Below are 27,522 nucleotides of genomic sequence, written 5' to 3'. Positions count from 1 at the left end.
TATCCAGCATGAGATTTATACCCATTCAGATCTGATGTGTTTTCAAAGTGTTCCTTTAATTTTTTTGAGCAGTGTATATAAGTGCATCAGTTCATAAAGTCCACATATAAGTGTGTGATTGTCCAACACCAAAATATATGTGCTCTGTGTTGACTTCGCACAATACAGTTCCACCTCTGTGCTCACAGAACTCTCACCTCCAAATTTATATCATCATGCGTGTATATGACACACTATCCGGATTCCACCAGCTCCTTCTGCCTCCTTCTCCTCCAGACCTCTAGGGGCTTTTCACTCCTTTCTTACATAAAACCAAAATGGAAAGAAGGTATGGTGCCTTTAAACCTCTTGAGCATTCATACTGTCGCCTTTACCTTGCCCATATATAGCTAGAGCAATGCACCTCTTATGGTGCAGTATGATTAAAAATTCCAGTGTTTATTAAAATTAAGTATTGCACTTATATTTTGCAAGACTAAAAATCGCTTCTGTTACTGAGATCTGAAAAGGGTGCTTTCACATGATGTCACTTCCAGTTTGCGTCTGCCTCCGTTTGCGCCCTACATGTTATTGCACTGTCACGTGACTTCAGAGGATCAGCTCCCTGACACCAGCAGCACTCATGCAGCCCCACAGGACACTGCCACTACCATGTTTCACCGTAAGCACCATGCATTTTTCTTTGTACTCCTTACCTTTGTGACGCCATACAGTTTTGAAGCCATCAGTTCCAAAAACATTTATCTTGTTCTCACTCCAAAGTACAGAGTTCCTGTAGTCTTCTTTTTCAGCATGGGCCCTGGCAAATTCTGGGCGGTCTTTTTTGTACGTGGGCTTTAGGGAGAGGCTTCCTTCGTGGACGACACCTATGCATGCCATTCCTCTGAAGTGTATGCCGTATTGTGTCACGGGAAACAATCACCCCAGTTTGGCTTTCTACTTCTTTAGCTAACTGCAGTGAACTTGCATGGCGATTTTTCTTCAACCCTTCTCATCAGAAGACGCTCCTGTCGAGGTGTTAACCTCCGTGAATGGCCTGGATGTCTCTGTGAGATAGTTGCAGTTTCATCTTTGTTAAATATTTGTATCACGTTTGCTACAGTATTCTGATAGATAAGTAAAGCTTTGCTGATCTTCTTGTGTAAAGAAATTATTTTTTTTCTTGGACCTTGTGACATTTTTCCTCCATGTGGTGACATTGCTGACAGCATGAAATTGGAAGGGGTTTTCTTTAAGTAACGCCCTTTTATAATCATCTGTCTGCTGAACACCTGTTTAATGAATAATTAGACTCAGCTATCATTGAATTCTAGTTAATTAGGATTTTGTTGTCTAAAATGTAGCTTTGCTCCTAAGACTTTCATTGGGGTGTATTCATTTTTGCAACATGGTCTTGAATGAATTTGTTAGGAAAAAAACTTTGTGTGCAAATTAACAAAGCATGTTTGCAATCAATGGCCCACATTTGTGGGAATATTTTGTAGTATAGTGTCCCATAGAAAATGTTGATTCTGAAAGGAAAGCAAATGTTTTCTGAGAAATCTGTTGGGGTCTACTCATTTATGCTGAGCAGTGTGTGTGTATGTATGTATATGTATATATAATATATATATATATATCTATCTTTACTTTACAGGGAAGTTAGAATGTGAGTGGGAGCAGGTTTAAGTATAGTTAGTATTTGACTGGAATTCTACTTTAGGTGTTGTGGTTTCAATGGGACCAGCACCCTACTGTTTAATCCTTTCATTTGCAGTAGGTGAACAATAGCTTGTGTTAGAAACTGCCTCACCATGTCAGATTTTGAGTATGTAGGCTGTTAATCCTGCACAGCTGTTGGAGGACTGAGGTCCTTGGATTATTTTTAGGATGCAAATACTAGGCTTATGTGTGCTTTTGCAGTCCTGCATTCTGTTAGCTTACACTCAGAATGTCATCAAGTGGTTTCTTCAATAGGTATGGATCAATTCTACATTCTTCTCACATGGAGCGTTATACCCACAGCTGTATGTGATACCAAACCCAAAGAAAGTGTCTTATTAAATGACTTTAAATTACCCTTTTACGTTAAACTATACAGGCTATGGGTTTTATGTATGCCCTTAGTTGACCAAGGCCTTACTGTAGTTTGGTCTTACTAAAATATACAGTATATAGTTCCCTTTTGAGTCAGGTCCGTGTAACATTGTACAGGATTAGTCATGGGGGCATTAGGTGTATTTTGGCTGTCTACTCAGGTCTTGTTCCTCTACAGCCTAGGTCTCCTGTGTTTTATATCACTCTGTTGAAAGGTTCATATACACTGGACCCTCCAAAATATTCATGGTCAGCCCTTTGGGAACAGTTGTCCAGATTTTTTTTCAGTCCTAAATCTATTAAGTTATTTGCTAGCCTCTCATGGGCTGTCCTGGAAGATGATTTGTGAAATTCAGAGTTAGACTTATTGGTAACTTTATTTCCAGGAGTCTTCCAGGGCAGCAGGATTCCCACCCTTGTGTTATCATTTTTGATGCATGTGTTTTGCATCTAATTAGATCCTTCGGTTCTCATTTATAACTGATCAATTTGGCAGAAGGACTTCTTTTAAAGTGTTTTTGTGATGAATTTTCTGTTTCTGTTGGAGCGGGAGCCTTTCTCTTGTGCTGGATTTCCCATAGTTTTATTGCCATTGATATTACCTAAATAAAGGAGCCAAAAGCTACAGTGATATTTTGTTAGCTGTTTCTTTGAAGATTGCTTTCAACAGGTTATTTACAACTCATGATCTCAGTGTTTCTGGTTGAAATGATCCAGTCTTTCATGTGTTGTGATACATTCCATATTTTCACAAGCCGCTGTCCTAATTGACCACTTCAGCTCCCATATCTTTTATACCCCTTATGGACTAGATCTTTTTTCACATTTCCACTATGGCATTATTATTCAGCAATAGCCTTTGCCAGTGAGATAAAGTAATATATACATATTTTTGTGGACCTTCTAGGCTTTTTATTTGGTAATATTGTCATGCAAAAAAAATTCTGATTTATATGGAATCTATACTGTTTAATATTATACGTTTTATGCTTTATTTTTTGCCATTCAAGATTACACTAAAATATTGTTTTTGGCACACAGCAAAGTTATTTGCAAATAGGAAAAAAGGTTTTTGTTTTTTTTTTATGTGTGTTTTTTATGCGACATTGAAAAATATAAAATGGAAAAATACATATTGACGGTAAGAAAATAAAAGTAATAAAAGTAAAACTAGCAAAAAAATAAAAGTTAAAGGCAGAAAGGAATTAACCGGGACTGATTGGGACTAATGAAGGGTTAAACAGGAATACATTTTATTTAACAAAAATCAATAAATGTGTAACTTGTATGGTTTCTTTAACTGACATCATATAAAGATCTAAGGTCACAACTTTGATCAACATTTGAATCAAATAGTAACTATAATGTAACAGTACACTGTACACTCGATTACTCAATGACACCTGCAGACTATCTGTAAGTGTCATTTTACTCAGGAGTGACTGCATTTTGACAAGCTCTTCCTGCTGTATAAAACATAGTAATTCCAAGGGAGATGTACAAAACATAGGCGTTGCATCTTAGAAGGTTTTTTTTTTCAGGATGTATCTCCTACATTTAAAATACTAATGTGGTTAAACATAATCAGCCAAAAGACTATACTACAAAAGGTCAGACTTTTTTCTTTTATTTTCCAGGGTCTCCTAAACAGTTCTCATGGCTCAATCCATTCATTGGATGCAGACATAACATTGCATGAAGGAGAATGTTTTGGCAAGCAAGAGGACTTATTTAAAGATGGACTTCGAAGAGCACAGTCTACAGATAGTCTAGGCACATCTGGGCCATTGCAGGCAAAAACCTTGGTATATAACAACAAAGCCAAATCAGCTGGCAACCTTGATGAATCTGACTTCGGCCCCCTTGTAGGAGCAGATTCTGTTTCTGAGAATTTTGACACTTCTTCCCTTGGATCTTTGCACATGCCAAGTGGATTCATGTTAACCAAAGATCAGGAGAAAGCAATCAAAGCCATGACTCCTGAGCAAGAGGAGACCGCATCGCTGCTCTCAAGTGTCACACAGGTTACGGAGAGTGCATATGTTCCTCCATCTGGTTACCGTTTGGTGAGCGAGACAGAATGGAATTTATTACAAAAAGAGGTATATTTTCTTGCCTATTCTTATTTAAAGTCTAATACCATAAAGAAATGAAGTCAATCCCCAAGATGTGCTTAAAGTTTGCATTACTCTTTAGGTGCATAACTTTTTTTGTTTTGTGTTACATTGAGTGGTAAGTAGGTTGGACCCCCATGAGGTTTTTATTATCTTCAGTGTCCACTCTTGGGAGATCATCCCCTCTGTTGTTTCCTAGGCAGGAAGTGAAGGGAAATCTCCCAGATGGGATGCAGGCTGGCAACAATAAATGAATAAGGGTTCTAATCCTTACACACTCTTACCACTACTAAAAAAAGAAATAACTGACTATACATACATTTAAATAATAATAGAAATCTGCTGGGAGCCTAGTGCAGATATTTTTGCAGCTTATCTTTAAGAAATCTTTGTCCAGCTAGGACTATTTTGGGTGGCTGATGAGTGGGAACAACACTGGAGATCCATGGAGGAATGGTAGAAAAACAGAAGAGCCACTTTACTTGTAAATGTCCAGAATTAAATTTATTTGTAATCAAGTAAAAAACCCAATACAGTTTGAGAGTTGTCTGGGGCCCCTCCATCCAGAGCTGGATGAAAAGAGAAGCTTGGAGACTGGACTGAAAGACAGATAAATAATGCGGGGCTCTTTTATGGTATCTATTTCTATCCATAAGGAAAAGTCACTAATACATGGTATACCTGGTTATTTTCTGGAATAGCAACATATACAGAGAGAAAGGTAGGGAAGGGGCATTGACACTGCTGATAAATAACAAAAAACAAGCAGTAGAAAAAGATCAAGCAGGATGGAGCCATTCCCAAAGAACAGTTCAGATATTCCCCAGCAGTGACACCAGTTAGCAAGCACAAACATATAAAATAACATATAAGTGTTCAAAGGAGTAACCGCGCTGTGAAAGAGAAAAAACATATGATGAAGAAGCTGCTAGCATGCTATAAGATATTCTTCAAAGCCTCAGATAATAGGTAAGCAATGTGCTGAGCTATTAAAGGTACATATGAATAAAAATACAGATGATGATAATAAAAAATAAAGTATTATCCAGATACAATCTCGCAATGTCCAAAAAAAAAAGGACCAAGTCCAAACAAGTCTCTTATGAAATTGTTCAACATATTTTACTTCTTCACAATGCTCCACCACCAAGTTGAGACTGTTTGCGTTGACTCTCAAATCATACGTGTCAAATTGCACAACAAAACCTAATCTATATGGATCACCGGTGCTCCTCAGAGGTCCTACTTCAAAGGTAAGATCACTGGCCGCCAAAGGGTTCTTTTGCAGCACCCACCAACCAAGCGAATCTGTGTATGCAGGTAATTACCCAGAAAGAGAAGATCAGATGCTCCACATAGTGTTAAAACTGTAGACTTTTAATAAACTATTAGTGCACTTGCAGAAGTAAAATAATCACCAGTACTGCATAAAAACATACTTCCAGTGCATGTCATCGTAGACTTCTGGGACACCAGCATCTATGACGAAACGTGTCAAACTGAAAGTCGGTCATTTTAGTCGTTCCATGTGGGATTTAATGTTTTTATGCAGCACTGGTTTTTCTTTTACTTTTGTAAGTACAACCCCCTTGGTTGGTGGGTGCTGCAGAAGAACCCCTTGGCTGAGAGTGATCTTACCTTTTGAAGTGGGACCTCTGATGAGCACTGGTGATCCATATGGATTATGTTTAGATGAGAAATTTAACAGATTTTACCTCTCAGCTTGGTGGTGGAGCACTGTGAAGAGGTGTCATATATTGAGCACTTTTTGTGGATATTGTTAGATCTGGATAATACTTTCTTCTTTTTTTTAGTATTGTTAGCATCTGTATGTTTATTTACCTTTATTAGTGCAGCGAATAGTGTATCTATATAAAATAATAAATTGCTGCATACGTTTGCAAATATATTTAAATTACAGCCAGTCCCCAAGGTTGTTTCTATTTGCTGGTTATGAAACCGCTCTTTCTCTGAATTGATCATGTGCAAATCAGAACCAGCAGTCGAAGCCCCGTCCACATTCCGGAGCTGAAGCAAATCGGAGAAGGGTGCCAGTTCGGGAAGCGAGGAGTGGGGTAAATATTACTATGCTTCACACCTAGACTAAACGAGCAGTAGACACTTAGAATACAGAAGTTATTTTTAAAGGCTTGACTGGTGATGAACTTTAACTACATTAGTTTCATTTAAATTGATCTTCTGCTGAGGGTTATATATATATATTGCTTTTCACTGTGCTCTGAATTTGTTACTTAAAATGCCATGAAATACAGCCTTGCATTGTGTTTTTGCAGGTGCACACAGCTGGTAATAAGCTAGGACGACGATGTGATATGTGCTCTAATTATGAAAAACAGTTGCAGGGGATTCAGACACAGGAAGCAGAAACAAGAGATCAAGTAAGTCCGTAACCTGTCAATATCTGTTGTAAAGCTTTGTCTGATCTTAATAAAGAATCACTCAGTGCTTACGTAACATACCCAGTAAATGGGTGAGTCCATTAAAAAAAAAAAAACAGATGTGTTTATCATTCACTGAACGACACAGGAATTTGGAGACTATTCGGTTACACTGATGCTTATTAGAGGATTAGACATTGAGTTAGTTTAACCCCTCTTGCTCCCAGCATGCCTCAGTTTTTAATTTTTTTTTCTCCATGCTCTGTCTAACCGTTTCGCAACTGCCGTTTCCCTTTTGACCAAGATTATTTCTCTTTTTTTCATTGAAGAACACAGCCTGGCAAGGAATCTAGACCATACGGCTTATAGTGCCACCTCCAGGAGTATAAAATCAAAGCATCTCCGAGGAACAGCCCCTGTTATTTACCACACCCCTCATCTGCTATATGTGTAACACCGAGTCTCTCAAATTAAGGGATGATATTGCTGATGAGGAGACACAGACTACTGCCATTACACCCCAGACATAGAGACCATCTCTCTTATTGACATGGTTTATACCACTTTAAAACTGGTGAATCATCCTGTAGCTTCTACCAGTGCTGTTACCTGTCTAGGTTCCTTTACAGGTCCAAAACCCTTCCATTGCACCGACTGTTCCCAGCTTTTCTTCACCTTGACAAGCTGTTTACAAATCCCAAACATCTGGCAGCTGTTCCTGCTGTGGATCTTGCAGCATTGCATACTAACGTAGCATTGACAATCCCAGTAAAGGATATGCCTGTGTTTAAGGTTCTCATTGATAAATGATTAGAGACTGTTTCCTTATTTTTTTCTGGCAGGCCTTGTCTTGGTAGTGATGCTAGTCTATCAGTCCTTGGTGAACTGGACTAAGGCTATGAGAAGTAATCCAGTCTCTCTTCCAAGCTGATACCTTGCCTGTGGAGCATTTTGAGCTTGTGCATGGAGCCCTAAGCTGCTGTTTCCTCCAGCCTATCCCTGATTTCATGTGCTGCAGAGCAGGCATGCAAAAAGCATTTGCTGCCAATGCCCTTTAAGGCTCAGCGTCTCTTTAGACCTGCTTTTGACACCCTTATCCTCTGCACCAGCAGAAGACATCTAGAGCTCAAGACTTGAAATTTCACCGCTGCTCAGAGTTCAAGAAGAGTTCCTTTCGACACTCCTGGTCCTCATTCTCAAAAGCCAAACCCAAGCTGAGCACCCAGCTAAACTTCAAACCTTAGGCTTCCACGTACCCCTAACCCTCAGACGAACTTAGTTCAGCATAAAGGGGCACCACCACTTTCCAAAGTGGTGAGACATCTGTTAGCCTTTGCGAGCCTCAGGAGAGCCAACATCCTAGATGACGGTGTGGGATGATAGTCAAATTCAGTGGTTTCATGTCTTTGTACCTGCCTGTGCCAGCACACAAATTAGCAGATCTATGTGCAGCCCTTGCAGGTCTTGTGAAGTGTGGTGTAACAGTTACAGGGGTTCTATTCCAGCCTATCCACAGTTCCCAAATCAAATGGGGCATTTTGGATCTCAAAACCCTAAATGCTTTAATTTTGGGCCCAGACATTTTGTATGAAATTAACCAGACCTGTCATTTCTTTTCAACAGTGAGACTTTCTGGCCTTTGAGAAAATCAAGGATGCATACCTACATGTTCCTATTTTTCTAGCACTTCATCAATTCCTTCACTTTTCTGTAGACTCTGAAAACACCTAGTTTGTGGCCTTGCCATTCATTCTGTCCCTTAACAACATGGGGGTTGACCAAGGTTCTGGACCCAATGCTAGCCTTGCTGCTCTGCTAGGACATCCCTATTGTGGGATATCTGGATGATCTCCTTTTGAGGCAGCAGTTGACACAGGTTCTGACCAACAATGTCAGTGCTGGAACTGACTAAATGCTTGGAGTATCTGAGACTTATCGTAGATACGGGTCAAGCCAGAATTTTTCTTCCTCAGGAGAATCTTCAAACTCTCCACTCCCAGACTTGGACTCTTTAGTCCAGGTGTCACCCCACTCTTTGCTTCTACATGAGAATTCTGGGTTTGATGGTAGCCTTCTTTAAGGCAGTTCAATTTGTCCAGTTCCACTCCAGACCCTTACAACCAACATCCTGTCATCGTGGAACAGACTAGTTCATCTGTCACCAAAGATCAGGTTCTAGCTGGCCTGGTGGCACAGGAATACAGCTCTGGAAGGGGGCAAGTCCTTTCTTCCAATTAACTATCAAGCTGGGGAGGATTACTAGACACCCTGTCCATGCAATAGGGACTTAGACAGAGGAATCTCTTCTCACATTTTGAAGCTTCAGCAACTTTATGTTCCCGCCTTGTCCCTGTTTAGTTTTTAGGTGTGGAAAGTTGGCTGGCAGACTTCCTACATATGGAGTCAGGAAAGTGTTGCCTGCATTTGAGGGATTTCAGGACCTGTGTCATACATAGATGAAACCAGATGTGGACTTCTGGCCTTGTCCACTGTGCAGGATTCTGATGATCCTCAGTTTGATGGGCCCATGCAGATGCGGTACTACAGCCTAATTCGACTACTAAGAGATACACCTTGTGCTCTACCAGATTGTCCACATTTACAGACGCTACAGGAACATTAATGTCAGAAAAAACAGAGAGAGCTTTTTCCCTCAGGCTAATAAGGGTATAAATGCCAAACTAGCTTAAGATAGGTAACCACCAATTAGGTTAGTGTTTTGTTATGTTAGTGCAGTTAATTATCTACTTTTCAAAATGTTTGTATGGAGGTGAATGTAAATTATTGTTTGAGTTTTTAAATTGTGAGGAGTTACTTTTGAAAATTTCATTGTCAATTTTTTTTTTATTTGCAATGACAATAAATCTTGTATATCGGTCTATCAAATCTTCTGTCTTGTGGACCAGTTTAACATTCTGCTTCACATTCGCTAGCTATAAAGGCATGTCTGTTGAAGCCCGGGTCTTAAAGGACAGGGGCATCTTGGAATTGGTGTTGAGGCCTAGAGCCTTCTTTCTTTCTAAGTTGGTTTTGGCTCTTCACCTCAACCAAGACATTGTTCTTCCAGCTCTCTGTCTGGCTCCAGTTTATCAGAAGATTTCCCCTTTATTGCTTAGATGTAGTTTGCTCTGTGCTTGTCTACCTCAGAGCAACTGCATGCATTAGAAATAATGACTGTCCCTTTGCCATCCCTGATGGCACTCGTAAGGGAAGCCTTTTCAATGGCTGAATGAGATCATCATCCAATCCTATGCTGAAGGATTGGGTTCCACCCTGTAAAGGCACACTCTATTATATCTGTGAGTGCTTCTTGAGCTTTTGCAGCTCAAGTACCTGTTTCCCAAAATTTGCAAGGCCACCACCTGGCCTACTGTTCCCTTGTTCTCTAAATCTGGGTACGCACAGGTTGAAATTCAACCAGTTCACCAGGGACTGACTGAATTTCGATCTGTGTGTAGCCCTCCCTGTTAGAAACCAATTGTTAGATCGATTTCTATTTAACAAGACAGTTGTGAAACCTATGATTAGCACAGTCAGCTATAGCTCTGATCAGAGGGTGGAGATCCTTGCATCCACATTGCTTGTGTTGAAGCAGGAATCTTAGTTTTTTTTTTATTTTCAGCCCTCTGGCTGAACAAAGAGTAACCATGTGATCCCAGGTTACGTTCACGTATATGTTCAGGTTTCATATCATGCTAGTTTTGGGTGCAAGGTCCTTTGGGTGACTCTATCAACTGCAGGCAGCCCCCAGTTCCTATTTGTGTGGGCCCCTTAGTGTTTTTGTTGCTGTTGTCCACCCCTCAGTTCCACTGCTTTTGGATTTCTCAACATTCTCTGAATTCTTGTGTCTCTCAAGGAATGAGACAAAAATGGGATTTTTGTACTTAACCACTTGTCCTCCAGAGTTTTTACCCCCCTTCCTGACCAGGCCATTTGCTGCAATATGCCACTGTGTTACTTTAACTGAAAATTGTGCCATCATGCAATGCTGCACATAAATGAAATATGTCATTTTTTTTCCCCCACAAATAGAGCTTTCTTTCGGTGGTATTTGATCACCTCTGCATTTTTTATTTTTTTGCGCTAAAAAAAAAAAAAAGACAATTTTGAAAAAAAAAAAAAAACCCAATATTTTTGACTTTTTGATATAAAACATATCCAATAAAAAAATTTTAAAATCAAATTTCTTCATAAATTTAGGCCAAAATGTATTCTGCTACATGTCTTTGCTAAAGAAAAAAAAATCCCAATACATGTAAATTAATTGGTTTTCGTGAAAGTTATAGCGTTTACAAATGGCGGTATATACAGTGGAAGTTTTATTTATTTATTTTTATATTAGTAATGGCCGTGATCAGCGACTTATAGCGGGACTGTGGCGGGCATTATGACACTGGGTGGGAACGAACTGCCACTGGCATCCCCAGTGACACTAATACAGTGATTAAAAAGCACTGACACTGTATGAATGACACGGTGTCGCTGAATGAACCCCAGGAAATTAATCTTACAGTACAAAAATCCTATGTTTGACAATGTGTGCATCTTATACTGATGGTTGGATTCTTACATTCCTTTGGAATGCCAGTGTCAAATGAGTGAATTTGCAAGCTTCAGCAATATCTGGGCTGATGGAGGGGTGTTTCCATTAGGAAGAGTTATACCACTGTGGTGAAAAATGTGTTCTGTATTGTTTACATCAATAATAAATAAATGCAAGCTACCATGCTTGTTTTGATAGCATCAAGTTATTGTATGTTCGTTGTTAGGGTACCTGAGAATTTTTGACTAGTATGTAAAATGTTTTTACTGTAATGGTCTTGTTCACAGGTTAAAAAACTGCAAGTAATGCTGAGACAATCAAATGACCAATCTGAGAAAAGCTTAAAAGAAAAGCAGGAACTGGAGGAGTATTTAAAGCAAAATTCTGAAGAAACTGTTAAACAGGTATGAATGATATATTTCACCAAAGCCATTTATTGCTACCATGCTACCAGATTACACCCATCCCTTGTAGTACTTGTAGACGCTCATGTTTGATTTGCTTCTGAGTTTTTATGTGTGAGAATGTTATCTCTGGGTTTTCAACAAAAATAAGAGATGTTGGTGTGTTTTATATATGTATTTGCCTTGCCTCATACATAACTCTATCATTTAGCTTTCTTATTAAAACAATTAATTTTCTTTTGGCTAATTTATTAAGTAGCATGGACTCTTGCGCAGTACCAGTTAAAGCGGAGCTAAACCCAAAAGGGGAAGTTCCGTTTTAAGGCCCCGTCTCCCCCTCCCCATTAAGGATTGGCACCTTTTGGGGAGTGGGTACCTGTCAAAATTGCGTACCCGCTCCCCAAAAGGTGCCAATCCTTGAGCGGGAGACGGGGCCTTAAAACGGAACTTCCCCTTTTGGGTTTAGCTCCGCTTTAACTGGTACTGCGCAAGAGTCCATGCTACTTAATTCCTAGGCGATCAAAAGTGGAATTTGTCCTCATTTGTCTAACAACCCCCCATAGTTTTCTGGGACCTGTCACATGTGACAGGTCCCAGAAGACTACAGGACCATTCACAAGGTGTAATGCTACTCACACAGTGGGCATCCGGCTGTGAAGCTGCAAGCTGTTAAGCCGGGTGCCCACACGTAAGATGCCAGCACCTTCGAGAGAGGATGGCTGCAGTCAGCGCACTGCTGGATCGAGGGAAGGTGAGTGTCTGGTTTTTAAAAGTCAACAGCTACAGATCTGTTAGCTGCTGGCTTTAAGTTTTTTATGTTTTGACTAGAGCTCCTCTTTAAGTATACAGTATTCAACATAATTAGAAGCTCCATCGTACAACTGTGAAGTATATAGCAGCTCAGCAATGTGATTTGCCTAAGTGTTTCCAAATTTTGGGTACACAGATGTATGAGGTGTACACACTGCCATTCATGCTTGAGTATGTTCTGGCTTGGGTCGCAGACAAGTTGACTCAGTGTTTACAGAGTAGTGGAAGAAATAACACGTATGTTGCACTGTTGGTGGAAAATGAGTGACCGGAATCTGGAGCAGCAGATTAACATCTAATTTTGCATGAAAACTGGCAAAATGTGCAAGTGAAACTTTAGCTGTTACAACAGGCTTATGGTGAACATTCCATGAAGAAATTGGTGTTTTTAAATGGCATAGACAGTTTAAGAAGATGTCCACGATGACGCAAGATGAGGGCAGCAAAAAACACAAAGGACAGTTGCAAATGTGGACACAGTGTGAACTCTAGTACGTTCAGATCGAAGATTTAGTGTGCGAATGATGACAGAAGAATTGAACATGAACAGGGATACAGTGTAGTAGATTCTAATGAAGTATTTGGGAACGAGAAAGATTCCCGCAAAGATATTGCTTCTAATCTTGACTGAAGATTAGAAGAGATGTCATCTTCAAATTTCATCCACTCTTTTGAAGAATGCTGGTTGGTAGGGTTACTACCAGTGATGAAAGCTGGTGTTTCCAGTATGATCCAGGAAACAGAGTGCCAGAGCTTGTAGGGGAAAACACAGAATTCACCTCACCCAAAGAATGCACGTCTCATTCTCTATTCAAATCTATGCTTGTTCCTTACGAGTTCATAGAAAATGGTACCACCGTCAACCAACATTGTTACTTGGAAAATCTGACTAGGTTACAGGAATCTGTTCGGAGGAAAGGACTGTACCTGTGGCCTGACAAGTGGATTCTCCACCACGACAATGCCCCTGCACTTAATGTGTTTCCGAAACTTAACCAACCACCTTATTCCCCTGACTCGGCACCCAGCGACTTTTGCCTGCGTTTAAAGGGCACAAATGATTTGATGTTCTGAACATCCAGCATGCCGCAACACAGATATTGTGCAGTGTTCTGGAAAACGAGTTCCAGGAATGTTTCTGGTAGAGTCTAGAAAACTAGGTGACAACTTGGTTGCAGTCCGTTCCGGTAATTAAATTGTCAAACCTTCTACATTACTGTAAACTGGGGCACAATACGCAGTGTTTAATGAATGTTGATGCTTACTTATGCTTTCCACATTGATGACAGCCTGCTGTGTTCCTAAACCATACTGATACTTACATTTCTATCAGTGGTGTTGTGTGAGGAACAGAAACTGGTTTCACTTGTATGTCTTAACACTTGAAATATACTTAGAACCTTAACCGCCTGCTTAAACTGTACTGCTAAGGGCATTGTGGGTCCATTCATGCTCTACACATGTTTTGCCTGTTGTAGTTGCCTTGTATAAAGTAGGAAAACCCCCTAACTTTAACATGACACTTAATGAGAGATTCATTTTGGCAAATATGCATGCTTTACTCCTGAAGGTTTAATGATTTAATTGAAAACAAATTTGTCATGGAGTTAAAAACATCTTAAACTATGTTCTCACTTATATTACTCTAACCATCTCCCACCCTGCCACTGCATATAAAAAGCTGGGTGGGACAAGCTTCAATTCGGGGGGATATACTTTTACATCCTCCTGCACCCCCTGCACACTCTGTGATCTGCTGGGTACAGGGCCAATGAAATTTGTCCCTATACCATGTAATTGCTGTGACCAATCACAGCAATCACACATGTAAGCAAAGGCTGCAAGATTGCAGCGTTTGAGCAGTTTCCTCTCACGGCGATCAGCTGTAAGAGGGGAAAAACTGCTTACTACAGTCACTGGGAGTCAGAGTTAAAACCAAGAAAAAAAAAAACCCAGCCTCCTGAGCAGTACAGTGGTGACGTTGTACTGCTCTGCTGTCTATTGATTGCCGTTTGGATTGCTTTTCAGAGTGCATTATATCGTCTCCTCACCACCTACCTTGACTCCTGTACCAATGCCCCCTTCAACTTGAATGGGTCACAGTTCTACGCACACCGAAAGTGTCAGGAGGTAAAATCCCTGTCATGGCTGCAAAGCATTGCATCTGTGGCATGTGTACATCCCCTGCTGCTGTCTCTGCAGCTAAAGGGGGTAGTGGTTGGGGGTGGTAAAACCGTGACTTAACAGTGAGGTTTTATCACTCCCTAACCTCACACGTGAACTGGCCCTAATAACTGGCCAGTCGCATTGTCTTCAATCACCACCACACCAGTCACAGTGGCACTGCACCAGTGTAGCTAGCAACTGTTTTCCTGACTGTTGTCACACCAGACCAGTACAGCCAATAATGGCTGTGCTGATCACCACCACACCAGTACCAGTATCACCAGACCAGTGTATGCCAGCAACATTGTTTCTGATCACTGCCAGGTATGTTGCAGTGTCACCAGACCAGTGTAAGCCAGCAACAGTGTTCCTGATCACTCCCATACCAGTCTCAGTGTCACCAGACTTGTGTAAGCTATCAACAGTGTTTCTTATCGCGGCCACACCAGTGCCAGTGTCGCCAGTGCAGCAAGTAAGTGTTCCTGATCACTGCCACACTAGTGCAGTATTGCCTCTGCCTGTACTGACCCAGGCCGATATGTTGACTGCATTTCTGCCTGTGCCAGTAGGCTAGGCTTGTTTGGCTTATAGAAATGGAGACTGCTGCGTTACAAATGATACAATGTATGGTAAATATCAGTTCAGACATTAAAATAGTCTCACACATGTGGTATCTCTATACTTGGGAGGAGTAGCAGAATTGTTTTGGGGTGAAATTCTAAGCACGTTGTGTGTGAAAAATGTCTTATTAAATTGACAACTTTGTGTAAAAAGATTAATTTTCATTATTTTTCCCCCCCAGTTTCCAAAAAAAAAAAAAAAAGTCTTCAAATGGCTCACCATGCCTTTTAAAAAATACCTTGGGGTGTTTACTCTCTAAAATGTGGTCATTGTGTTGGTGTCTCTGCTGTCCTGGTACTCCATGGCCTCTAAAAATGTGAGGGGTAGTCAGGAAAATACGTACTTTATGCCCTAGAATGTCTAAAGGTGCTCCTTGGATTTTGGGCAGCTCTTTGTGGGTAGGCTGTGAAAAAGACACTCATGTGGTATCCCCATACTCAGGAGTAGCAGAATGTGTTTTGGACTATAATTATAAATATGCCTATGCTGTGTGTTAGAATTCTCTTATTAATTGACATTTTTAATTTTTTTTTTTTATTGTATTTGTTTTATAGAAAATCGTCAAAAATATTGTTTTGGTTCTTTCAAAATTGACTTTTTTTGTTTATAGTGGAAAAAAAAAAACGCAGAGATGATCAAATACCACCGAAACAAAACTCTATTTGTGGGAAAAAATTACAATTTTTTTTTTATGTACAATGTTGCATGACTGCAATTGTCAGTTAAAGTAACGAAGCGCCATATCACAAAAAATGGCCTGGTGAAGAAGGGGGGTAAATCCTCTGGAGGGCAAATGGTGAATGATTCTCTGTTCATGCTCCCAAGTCATTGGGGGGGGGGGGGGGGGGGAAGGTGCAGATGTATGTTCCATCCTGAAAACGTGTTGAACATGTTCCAAAGATGAACTTCTCCTTTTAACTTGAATAGTCTGCAGGGTAACCAAGTAAAGGTGAAGGAATAGTTTTTTCCCTGTCGTGTTCCATGTAATAGCCATTAATAGATATGTTCTGACATCATATTCACTGCAAATGTTTTCTTTTGTTGTCAGATAACTGCCCTAACACTGCGAGCTCAGGATTCAGAAGCGTTGCTCGCTGAAATTCAGCAGACGTTCTCTCTAGCAAAGAGAAGTGTTCAAGAACAGATGGTAATTCATTTTTCTCATTTCTTCTTTCAGCAGAGTGTAGAAGCAAATACTACGAAGAGAGCTGCCATAGACCTGCTCATAACATTTTAGACTTAAAATTAATCTGTGCGTTGGCATGCAGGGCAAATCAACAAGTTCACTTTAATGCTGGCCCATGCAGCTCTTCATTATTCATCATCATTATTATTATTGAGGTTACAGTGGATTTATAATTTTGTTAAAGAAAAACGACATTGTTTAATATAAATGTAAATTAGTTCCTGTCTCACCATACCGGCTCTAGGCAGCTTATTATGTTATGATAAAGTCCTTCAGAAAGGATACGAACTGCATGGTCTTGTGTAGGCTTCTATAGGAAGAATCAAGAAAACTGTTCGTGAAGAACCATCATAAAAATATACGTCCAAGCAAGTGAAATAGTAACATCAGAAATGACTTTTTACGTATTTTGAAAATATGTACTTTCTGAAGATGTGCTTTTGCTTTGATAGAATATATCCTCTCAAACTTTTCTAGATATTCAGTCTACGTGTCTCTAGTGGTTAAGGCACCTTTACTTCTGCTACATTTTGTTATACTTTATGAAGCTGTAACCATCATGGTGCATTGTAGATCAGCCCTTTGACTAGGTTTGCTCTAATTATTCCTAGTATTTCTGTTTGTCAATTTCAGGCTGTGCTGACACAGTCACGGGAGCAAGTCTCTGAAGAGTTGACTAGGCTACAGAAGGACAATGAGAGTCTTCAAGGAAAACATAGCTTGCATGTGTCACTACAGCAGGCAGAAAATTTCATTCTTCCTGAAACAATTGAGGTATATTTCTACCTTCAGACATTGTTTTTGCTACTTCCACTACGTTATGCACCTACTGTATGTGTAGACCTAATGGAGTTGATGCCACGGAGATCATGAGCTTTATTTTATGGAAGCCATCAGGATATTGTAAACCTGCATGATCCATGTGAAGAAAAAAATCAAGGAAGCCTAAAGAAATCTGATAATACTTCCCAGATAACATGCCAGATTGTCTTAAAGAAAATAACACATTGCTTGATTTGTTCTTTGAGTTGCCCAGAAGCCTCAGTGTGCACCCTAACCTTGCAAAGTTTTATCTAACTTTTTTTCTTTTTGTAGTTTGTTTAAAAGGAAAAAAAAGATATCAGCCATGTTAACATTCTTTCTTAGGCTGGCCATAGACGGGCTATTTATCGGCCGAATTGTCGGCCAATAAATGAAAAATTGGTCGTTGCTGTCATGGATGCTGCCACCAATGCAAACGAAAAACGGCCGTTTTTCAAAGATTTTCCAGCATGACTGATAAAAAGAAATGAGAAGATCCGCAAAAAACGGCCCACGGCATTGCCCCACTAACGGTGTGAATATCGGCCTATTTTTCGTTTGGACAAAAATTCAGCTGATAAACGACCCGTCTATGGCCTGCAGTAGACCAAGAGGAAGTGTGTAGGTAAACTGTAATGAAGGTGTTTTATTCAGCCATTCATCTTTGGACTCTATTGCAGAAGAGTTTTATCAGCTTCATTTTCATCTCTCTCAATTGGCTGCCTCTGTCTATTCCTAGGAACTACATGAATTAGTTCTGAAATATAGGGAAGATATTATAAGTGTCCGGACTGCATCAGACCACCTTGAAGAAAAACTGAAAGCAGAAATTTTATTCTTAAAGGAGCAAATTCAAGCAGAGCAATGTCAGAAAGAAAATATAGAAGAAACCCTACAGATTGAAATAGAAAATTGTAAAGAGGAGATAGGTAAGACTTCCAGCTTCTCATCCAATAAGCTTTGTTTGGCATAAAGGAGAGAGCGTAGGTGATGAGGTTTATATTTTGAATTCACAGGTATTGGGTGAGCTTTCAAAATTCTTTTATATTTTTTGTACTCATTTCTCACTCATTATTGCTAACAGGTAGATAATGTAAGTATTTGTGAACCTAAAATGCCAGTTATATCAAGGCAATGCTTAGCAGCTAGTTAAGCACTTAATTTAATCTAAAAATGTTTAAAAAATGTTTGTGGGGTGTTTTTTTTCTTTTTTGTACCTATTAGTCATGTTATTGCTGCATCCTCTCCTCTCTTTCTGGTCCAGGTGCTGTAAGTGGATCCTAACACCATACATCTCAAGAGCTCTGTAGCTCAATCCAGACAGTCAAAAGTGTTGTCAGGCTGTAGGCAGGGATAAAGGGATGATTGGCATCCCATGACACTCCTTGCCTACAGCTGTGCGGGGCAGCCGGTTTTATGAGGATAAGTGGGCAGGAAGGCAGGATGGTAGACAATACACATTAGAGGCATACACATTGAAGTACCCTGAACACTGGGGGTTTATTTACAAAAGCTGGTTCACTCAGAATCTGGTGCCACTGTGCATGGTAGCCGATTAGCTTCTAATCTCGGCTTGTGCTGTTAAAGTGTTACTAAACCCAGGACCCTGCATTCACTCTATCTGGTCTCCCACAATACACAGAAAATGGAAATGCAGTTATTTTAGTAAAAATAAACTGCTAAATACCTTTTCTCAGCAGCAGTTAGAGCAGTCTTGTGACTTCTTTCAGTGTTCAGAAGAGCACAGGTTAAAACTTGTAGAAGTTTGCATTTTGCTCTAGAAGGATGCAGAAACCCTGACCTCTGTCTGGACAGTGCTGAGTGGCCCTGTGCTGATCACATGCACTATCCCAAGGAAAAAAAAACCTTCTCTAGCATTACACACCAAACTGAGCATGTGCAGAGTGACTCCACACGATATGTCTTATCAGGATATAAGAAGGGGACACTGGAAGAAGGGGAGGATCAAAGAAGTCAGGATTAAATTACCTTTTTACACAATGCAGAGGATTAACCCCTTAGGTTCCACAGTGAGTATAACAATCCTTTACTGCATACACAGACTGATTTTACTGTTGTGGGTTTAGTAACACTTTAAGCGTTAGCAATAAAACCTGTAGGTTTCTATGCAGAAGTGCATGAGATTGTGAGTGAACCTGCTTTAGTAAATAAACCCCTGTATGCTGTCCAGCACACTAAAACAGGGAACAGCAGGGCTGGGCAAAGGGTGTGAAACTAAACTGACCACAGTCATATTATAACTCCAAGAGGGAATAAATGATACACAAACTGACCACACCAGCGCAGTTTTTCATCCATGCTTGGTGTGGCCAAGTTGGTACAGCAAAGGGAGAGACTAGCGGATCCCCAAGGCATTTCTAAGAAAACAAAGGAATTAAAATATAATGGGTTACAGTTGCGCACACCCTTATACACAAGCACTGACACATGTATGAAATAATACCTTAAAGGGTAACATACACTTTAATGCATTCTAAGTTTTGCGCAACATAAAATTGTAAGAAAAGACTTTTAATTTCAGATTCAGTAGATGAACGGTATGGAATTTAAAATGTGTTTTATTTAAAACCGAATACAGCCTGTGTACTTGGCACTGTTGTGTTGTGTAACTGTAACATTTGGCATTTAACGCACACTTAACACTCACACAGTAACAGTCACACTCATCTCTGTGTGTTGATATAGGCTTAAAGTAGTTTTCCAGAATCCCTTGGAAAGATTTTGGTTGACCTACCATCCAATATGTTGGCAAATATATACTTCTTTTGGGGCCCATTCACATGAGAACACGGCGTGGGAAGCCTGCGTTTTGTGCAAGTTTCCCACACCACGTTTAAAACGCACTGCCCTTGCGTTCTGCAGCGGGTGTCAGTGCAGTGCTAACGACACCCCAATTGCAGTCTGCACCAGGTCGCATGGTACAGAAGCACCATGCTGTCTGGTTACAATGTGCTTTTTAAAGTAGTGCATGCACTACTGTTGGTGCGGTGCAGTGTGATTTCAGCCAGTTCATATGATTGAGCTGAAGACGCTCTGCACTCAAATCGCACAGGAATGCAAGCATATTACTGTGCGATTCTTGGTGTGAACTGGACCTAAAGGTCATTTTTTAAAATTCTAGGCCAGTGTTGTGAAAACACTTTACATGTAGTACAGTGCCTTGAAAAAAGTATTCATACCCCATAAACGTAAATGTATTTTATTGGAATTTTATGTGATAGACCAACACAAAGTGGCACATAATTGTGAAGTGGAAGGAAAATGATAAATGGTTTTCACACTTTTTTTACAAATAAAGATCTGAAAGGTGTGGCGTGCATTTGTATTCTACTTTGTAGAACCACCTGTAATTACAGCTGCAAGTCTTTTTGGGGATGTCTCTACCAGCTTTGCACATCTAGAGAGTGACATTTTTGCCCATTCTTCTTTGCAAAATAGCTCAAGCTCTGTCAGATTGGATGGAGAGCATCTGTGAACAGCAATTTTCAAGTCTTGCCACAGATTCTCAATTGGATTTAGGTCTGGACTTTGGGCCATTCTAACACATGAATATGCTTTGATCTAAACCATTCCATTGTAGCTCTGGCTGTATGTTTAGGGTTTAGATTGCCCTTTATTTAGCTCCATCCATCGTCCCATCAACTCTGACCAGCTTCCCTGTCCTTGCTGAAGAAAAGCATCCCCACAACATGATGCTGCCACCACCATGTTTCACGGTGTGGATGGTGTGTTCAGGGTGATGTGCAGTGTTAGTTTTCCACCACACATAGCGTTTTGCTTTTAAGCAAAAAAGTTAAATTTTGGTCTCGTCTGACCAGAACACCTTCTTCCACATGTTTGCTGTGTCCCCCACATGGCTTCTCACAAACTGGACGACTTATGGATTTCATTCAACAATGGCTTTCTTCTTGCCACTCTTCCATAAAGGCCAGATTTGTGGAGTGCACGACTAATAGTTGTCCTGTGGACAGATTCTCCCACCTGAGCTGTGGATCTCTGCAGCTCCTCCAGAGTTCCTGCAGGCCTCTTGGCTGCTTCTCTGATTAATGCTCTCCTTGCCCGGTCTGTCAGTTTAGGTAGACAGCCATGTCTTGGTAGGTTTCCACTTGTGCCATACTCTTTCCATTTTCGGATGATGGATTGAACAATGCTCTGTGAGATGTTCAAAGCTTGGGATATTTTTTTTAACCTAATCCTGCTTTAAACTTCTCCACAACTTTATCCCTGACCTTTCTAGTGTGTTCCTTGGCCTTCATGATGCTGTTTGTTCACTAATGTTCTCTAATAAACCTCTGGGGGCTTACAGAACAGCTGTATTTATACTGAGATTAAATTACACACAGGTGGACTCTATTTACTAATTGGGTGACTCCAAAAGGCAATTGGTTCCACTAGATTTTAGTTAGGGGTATCAGAATAAAGAGGGCTGAATACAAATACACTCCACACTTTTCAGATATTTATTTGTAAATATTTTGAAAACCATTTATCATTTTCCTTCCACTTCACAATTGTGTGCCACTTTGTGTTGGTCTATCACATCAAATCCCAATAAAACACATTTACATTTTTGGCTGTAACATGACAAAATGTGTTAAATTTCAAGGGGTATGAATACTTTTCTTCAAGGGAGCAACTCAGAACATAGAAAAGTACAACCAACCAGGTGTAGCTAATTGGCGGAGTTATTTCTAGAAGCAGATCTTATCTGGATGAGTACCTACAAGAGGATAACTACTCTGAGCATGTGCTCTACTCCCAATACTAGTATTGTTCTCTTAAACTCTTCTTTTCATATGACCTTTTTTCTGGTGATCTGATGGCTTATGTGATGACCGTTCACCGATAAATGTATTCTTGGTTTGTGCTGGGGAATACCAAAAACAAAAGCATAGCAAACATAACAGAGATCAATTGATCTATATATTGTCCTGTTTGGTGTTTCTTTTTGTTCAGCACATAACTCAAGAAAACTCAGAGATGGGCACTAATACAAAGCAAGTCTCTTTATGGTTTTATTTTCCTCCTTTTCTTGACATTTTATGTACTTTCTTTTGTCCCTTCTTCCTCCTGTCTCTCACCACTTTGCAGACATCTTAGAAGGTAGGATCTACTTGTCTGTTTTAAGTCTGTGTTGTAGGTTTTATGTTGGCTCATGGGTTCTTCATTATTCATGTCACTAGAAGGTGAGATATGTTGAGGTTGTGTGTGTTTATCATACAATAAGTAAACACTAGAGTACTAGAGCATCCCTGTTCTTTAAGCACAGCATTACTCTTTTGTGTCAAAGGAGGATTATTTAAATTGAACAAACAAAAGACCATATGCATGGACAATGCTTAACACAACCGTCAAAAAATGACATGAAAACCTAAGGGGTCTTTTTTTTTCATTGTAATTTTTTTTTTTTAGAGGACTCTACAGAGCAAAAATTGGTATTCATGTCAGTTCCTGTTTCCAAAGATGATTGTACAAGCAGAAATCCGTTTTGGTTATTAGTTAGGATCGGTTTTGTACATTTTTCAAATTTTTTTTTTTTTTCGTTTTTATATAATAAAAAATTAAAAAACCGTGGTGATGAAATACCACCAAATTAAATCTCTATGTGCAAAAAAATTATATAAATTTAATTTGGCTACAGCATTGCATGGCAGATCAACTGCCAGTTAAAGTAGCACAGTGCTAAATAGCAAAAAATGGCCTGGTCACGAAAGGGGTAATACCTTTGTGAGCTCAAGTGGTTAAACAGCAGTATTTTTTGATTTTGGGGAATGAACTTTGAGAAGCGGTTTGAAAGACTAAGTAAACATCTAGTGCATATAAACGCTATACACTGGTACAAATTGAACCCGGACCAAATACTGCAAGGTCTGAATGAATGCATTTGACAGGCTAGAATTTAATTATTGCTATCTATCTACTTTGTTCCCAGTTGTTTTTAACTATTTAGGCCTCTGTAGCTTTTCATTAGTTTTACCTCCACACAAAAAGAAGTTGCTGTGCCATTGTTTTGTTTGATACATGTATAATGTTTTACATTGTATGTGTTCATATGTCAGGTGTATTGATAACTGTATTGTGTGGCCTTACTTTTTTTTTTTTTAACTAGTCTGATGTGTCTTTCCTTTTATATAGCATCAATATCAAGTTTAAAAGTTGAGCTGGACAGAATAAAAGCAGAAAAAGAGCAGGTATGAATGTTATTTCGTATTTATTTCAGGAACTTGTTTAGTATTTAAAAAGAAGTTGTAATTTTCACTGGAATACATTCGTTTTGTGGGAATGACCAGAAAGTTTAAAGTAATCCTTATATAATGTGTTTATCTTTTAGGGTGGTTCACACTATATTCCAGATGCATTTCTGCATGCACGTTTTTGGTGCATTCCATTTTTGACATGTTCTGGTGTGTTTATTTTTTTATTTTATGCTTTCCAGTTCATTTTTCCCCCTCTCTTTTTCTTCAATGTAAGGGCTAGTTCACACTACAAAAACACACTCTGGATAGGTTTTTGCTTACAGTTCACATCACACACAGTTCCGGTGCAGTTTTGATGCAGTTTGCCATGTTCCAGTATGGTTCTGTGCAGAAAAAATGCAGCACGTTCTACTTTTTTTTTCTGCACTGGAAACTGACTGGACGTGATTGCGCTGGTGTGAACTAGGGCCATTGGAATACATGGAAAACATTGCATGCATTTTTGATGCAGAAAAAAAACACAATGAACCGCATCTAGTATGAGGTAACCCTAAATAGGGACATGTGCATTCCAGTGTTTTAACGTGTTCCAGTACAGTTCTGTGCAGAAAAAATACAGCCTGTTCTACTTTTTTTTCCTGCATCCAGAATGCACGGGAACTGCAAGCACTGATGTGAACTGCGACATTCACAACCATATAACCTACTTTCTGTGCATTTTGGATGCAGAAAAAAAGCAACTGAAATGCATTTAGTGTGAAATGCCCCTCAGGGAATAGTTTCTATTGCAGATTTCCACAGTGCATGCTTATGGATAAGGAACCAAAAAAAACTGTAATAGGCTTCTATGGTTCCTGCCCTTATAAGTCAAGTTGAATTTTTTATTTCTCTATTATCCATTGAGGGGCACAGCTTTTATATTAAGCAATCAAGGTTTATGAGAAATAGACAGTAGGCATGTAGAAAATTGAAGGCCATTTCCCTACAGCAGTGTTTTTCAACCTTTGCTCAGTCAAGGCACCCTTTAAAATTATGGACAGTATTGAGGCACTCCATTCTAAAATGTGAAAAAACGATTCTAATAGTTTTATATAATGCATAAAAATCCACACATGTACGACACCCAACATTAGAGGCGATTTATTCTTCCAAAGAAAATACACTTTTGCACACTGGTACTGACTAGCATTCCAGTGTTTCCCTTCTCCCTGAGATTTCTCCATCGCTGGGCTAATGTGACCGCAGCTCTGATGAAGGGGTGTCGTACTAGGATGCTGTAGAGGCTTCTGACATCCTCCTTATCGACTGAAGATGTCATTGTTTGTCGGGACGGCGGCGGCTAGAAGGTCCTAATGGTGCACAATGAAAACCCTTGGCTTTGTGTAACTAATAGGCAGGGTTGTCCCACCTGCTGGCTTGTATTCAAGTTTTTGGCACTTTTTAGACATTTTGTCAAGGCACCCCTGAAGAAATCTCAAGGCACCCCAGGGTGCTTGGGCAACCTGGTTGAGAAAGGCTGCCCTAGAGACTATACCACCTATAATTCCCCCCACCTCACCTGCCAGGTTCTGCTTAGCATTCTCAATAGAGTGGGCATTTTTTCTTTATCTCAGCTATTTTCTGTTCATTTGAAAGACTTTTCTACTATGGACAGCTACTAGTAGATTCTGGCCAGATTCTGAAATCCTGGAAGTCTTTCCAGTCATCCCAGGAGTGCAGATTTTGCAAGTGCATTAAATATATTTGTGTCCTGTCCACGATGGTCCTGCATGTTTGCAGTGACAACCTGTTTGTGTTCCAGTTTGTACAGGACCCTGCTATTCATGTCAGGGCAGTTTTTTGGGGACCCCCTGCAGAGCTATCGGGACCAGAGCTTACGGCAGTTCACCTGTCCTCGTCTCACTGTTGTGATTGGTTAGCCAGCTTTGTGTGAAGCTTCTATAGTGGCTGTTTTATACTTCCTGGACAGATGTACAGTGCTCTATATTTCCCTTTTCTATGGTTGTATATTTGCTTTATGTACTTATATTGTACATAATCGTTTGTGGTCTGTGGGGCCTTTTTTCCTTTTTATTGTTGTGGGGTTTTTTTTTTTTTTGTGGCCAATGTTTGGCCCATACCACCAGTTCAAACTTCCTGCTACTTCTCCTACAGGCTGGTATTTAGCTTTTTGGGAGTATGCACACTCTGCTTTGTGGTTTCTAATTGTACTTCTGCTTGAGGTGATTGTAGCCGTATTAGTGCACTTGCGACAGAAACAATTCAGTACTGCTTGGACCTTGAAGAAGGGGACACTCCCCGAAAGCTTGTCCTCAAAATTGTATGTCAGTGCAAATAAAAAAAGTATCACGAACAGTACTGAATTGTTAATTGTACTTCTGAAAGTTTCTTTCTCCTTCTCCTCTTGCACCAGTCATTTCTTTCTTTTTGATTCTTTTTTAATTGAAGCAGTTTCTTCTCAGTCAGCCCTCACCTCATGCCTTTTTTTTTTTTTCCATAGCACAGCTTTTGGCAATTGAACCCAATACTGTTGTTTTTTTAGCTGCCTGTAGTGACAAGTGATCACAGAGCTGTTGTTGCTGATTCACCCCCTGACACACCAAATCCATCCTTGGGTCTGTGAGTACTTCTGGGGTGTTTGGGTAGTTCCTTTTTATACACCTTTTTAGTCGTTTGCAACATTTCTAGCACCAAATGGAAGGGCTGCGGTTGAGAACAAATCCTCCAGTGAAGACCTTATTTGCAAAGGTGAACTTGGCACAGGAAATAACTGGGCCTATTGTATTTCTTACATATCTTAGGTTGGAATTGCCTGCGCCAGTAGCTATTTTTGATATCTCCCCTTTCTCCTCATGAGTTAATTTCTGTTTCTTACATCAGAAGTATTATTTATGAGGTTATGAGGTTTTTTTTTATTTGTAAGTGAAAGTTGTTTCTCCTGCTGATTGCAAGGTACTAAAATACCCACTGTTGCATTTCCCAGCGTATTTCAACTCAGAGATACCTAACAGAGAACTTGTTGTCAGGTGTGGACGGTCCTCACTAGAGGAGGATGAAACCCCACCAGCTGAATTTTAGTCAACTGTCATTTCACCTAAACAGAAGGAAACTGTTACTTTTCTAAACAAGGTTGTGTGTTCAGTTTCAGTGAGAGGCCTCCACTGTTACTTCACCTACCAAACTCTTGCCTTGGTTCTCATACACATTAACATCCTCCCAAGTTGTCTTTACACATCCTTATTCCATGACTTTAATTACAAAGATTGAAAACACCCAGACAATGCCTCCTTCTAAATGGTTCTAAGTGCTCAATCCCCTCTTGTAAAGGATTTTTCAACAAAATGGGCTTCTCTTCCTGGAGTCGATCGGCCAGTGTCTTGCTTTATCAAGGGATTAACGAAGACCTGTCAAAGACTTTCTGTCCACTGAAGTTATGCCAACACCGCACTGGTTTTATCCTAATTACATTTGTTAATGCCAGTTGAGCATAGGACATAAAATGTCCAGAAACACTTTTAACTTGGCTTCTTTAGAACTGTCCACTCTAGCTTGCTCTCTGCTTCTTCCTGAACTTCCAGCTGGGGAGCGTGCACTCACTACGGCACAGAACATCACCTTATCCCCCTTCCCAGGACTACAACTCCCATAATTTCATGTGCCACGTACGTGCCAAATTCATTCCACTCTGGCTGCTTTTGTGTCAGCGCAGGCAACATCCTAGTTTCAGCTTGAACTTTTTCCTGGGAGTGTGCATGAAATGGTGGCTTCACAGGGACCATGCAAGGCATTGGAACCACCCAAGAACAGGAAACCCATGGCAGAGATGCATTCACTCATTTAGGAAGGACAAGCTTGTAAAGAAGCAGACAAGTTGAGTTCTTTTAAAATGTTAGGCTTTGCTTGGAAGCAATTTCTTTAACCCTTGCTTGCCACAACACTTTTTTCCAGACTTTATCTTGCTAGTCTAAAAAAATACAGCCAGGTCCATAAATATTGGGACATCGACACAATTCTAACATTTTTGGCTCTATACACCACCACAATGGATTTGAAATGAAACGAACAAGATGTGCTTTTACTGCAGACTGTTTTAATTTGAGGGTATTTACATCCAAATCAGGTGAACGGTGTAGGAATTACAACAGTTTGCATATGTGCCTCCCACTTGTTAAGGGGCCAAAAGT

The 27,522-nt window shown here is 40.0% G+C and overlaps 1 protein-coding gene across 3 annotated transcripts in view; it reads left to right on the top strand.

Moving 5' to 3' along the window:
* Window positions 1-27,522, top strand: part of RABEP1 (rabaptin, RAB GTPase binding effector protein 1) — a 101,321-nt gene that overhangs the window by 60,803 nt on the left and 12,996 nt on the right. For 2 of the 3 annotated variants that reach the window (XM_089678503.1, XM_089678505.1), the window contains 8 exons: window positions 3,714-4,178; window positions 6,485-6,589; window positions 11,420-11,536; window positions 16,182-16,280; window positions 16,953-17,093; window positions 17,860-18,049; window positions 22,233-22,244; window positions 23,277-23,332. In XM_089678503.1, coding sequence (XP_089534629.1) covers window positions 3,714-4,178; window positions 6,485-6,589; window positions 11,420-11,536; window positions 16,182-16,280; window positions 16,953-17,093; window positions 17,860-18,049; window positions 22,233-22,244; window positions 23,277-23,332 — 1,185 coding nt within the window. The remainder of the gene's footprint in view (window positions 1-3,713; window positions 4,179-6,484; window positions 6,590-11,419; window positions 11,537-16,181; window positions 16,281-16,952; window positions 17,094-17,859; window positions 18,050-22,232; window positions 22,245-23,276; window positions 23,333-27,522) is intronic. The other variant, XM_089678504.1, reaches the window with a different exon arrangement.

This window comes from Staurois parvus, unplaced genomic scaffold, assembly GCF_062004578.1.
Source record: "Staurois parvus isolate SC_StPar_1 unplaced genomic scaffold, SC_StPar_1.0 ptg000206l, whole genome shotgun sequence".
In the NCBI taxonomy this organism is placed as follows: domain Eukaryota; kingdom Metazoa; phylum Chordata; class Amphibia; order Anura; family Ranidae; genus Staurois; species Staurois parvus.
This window is presented reverse-complemented; position numbering and strand designations above follow the sequence as displayed.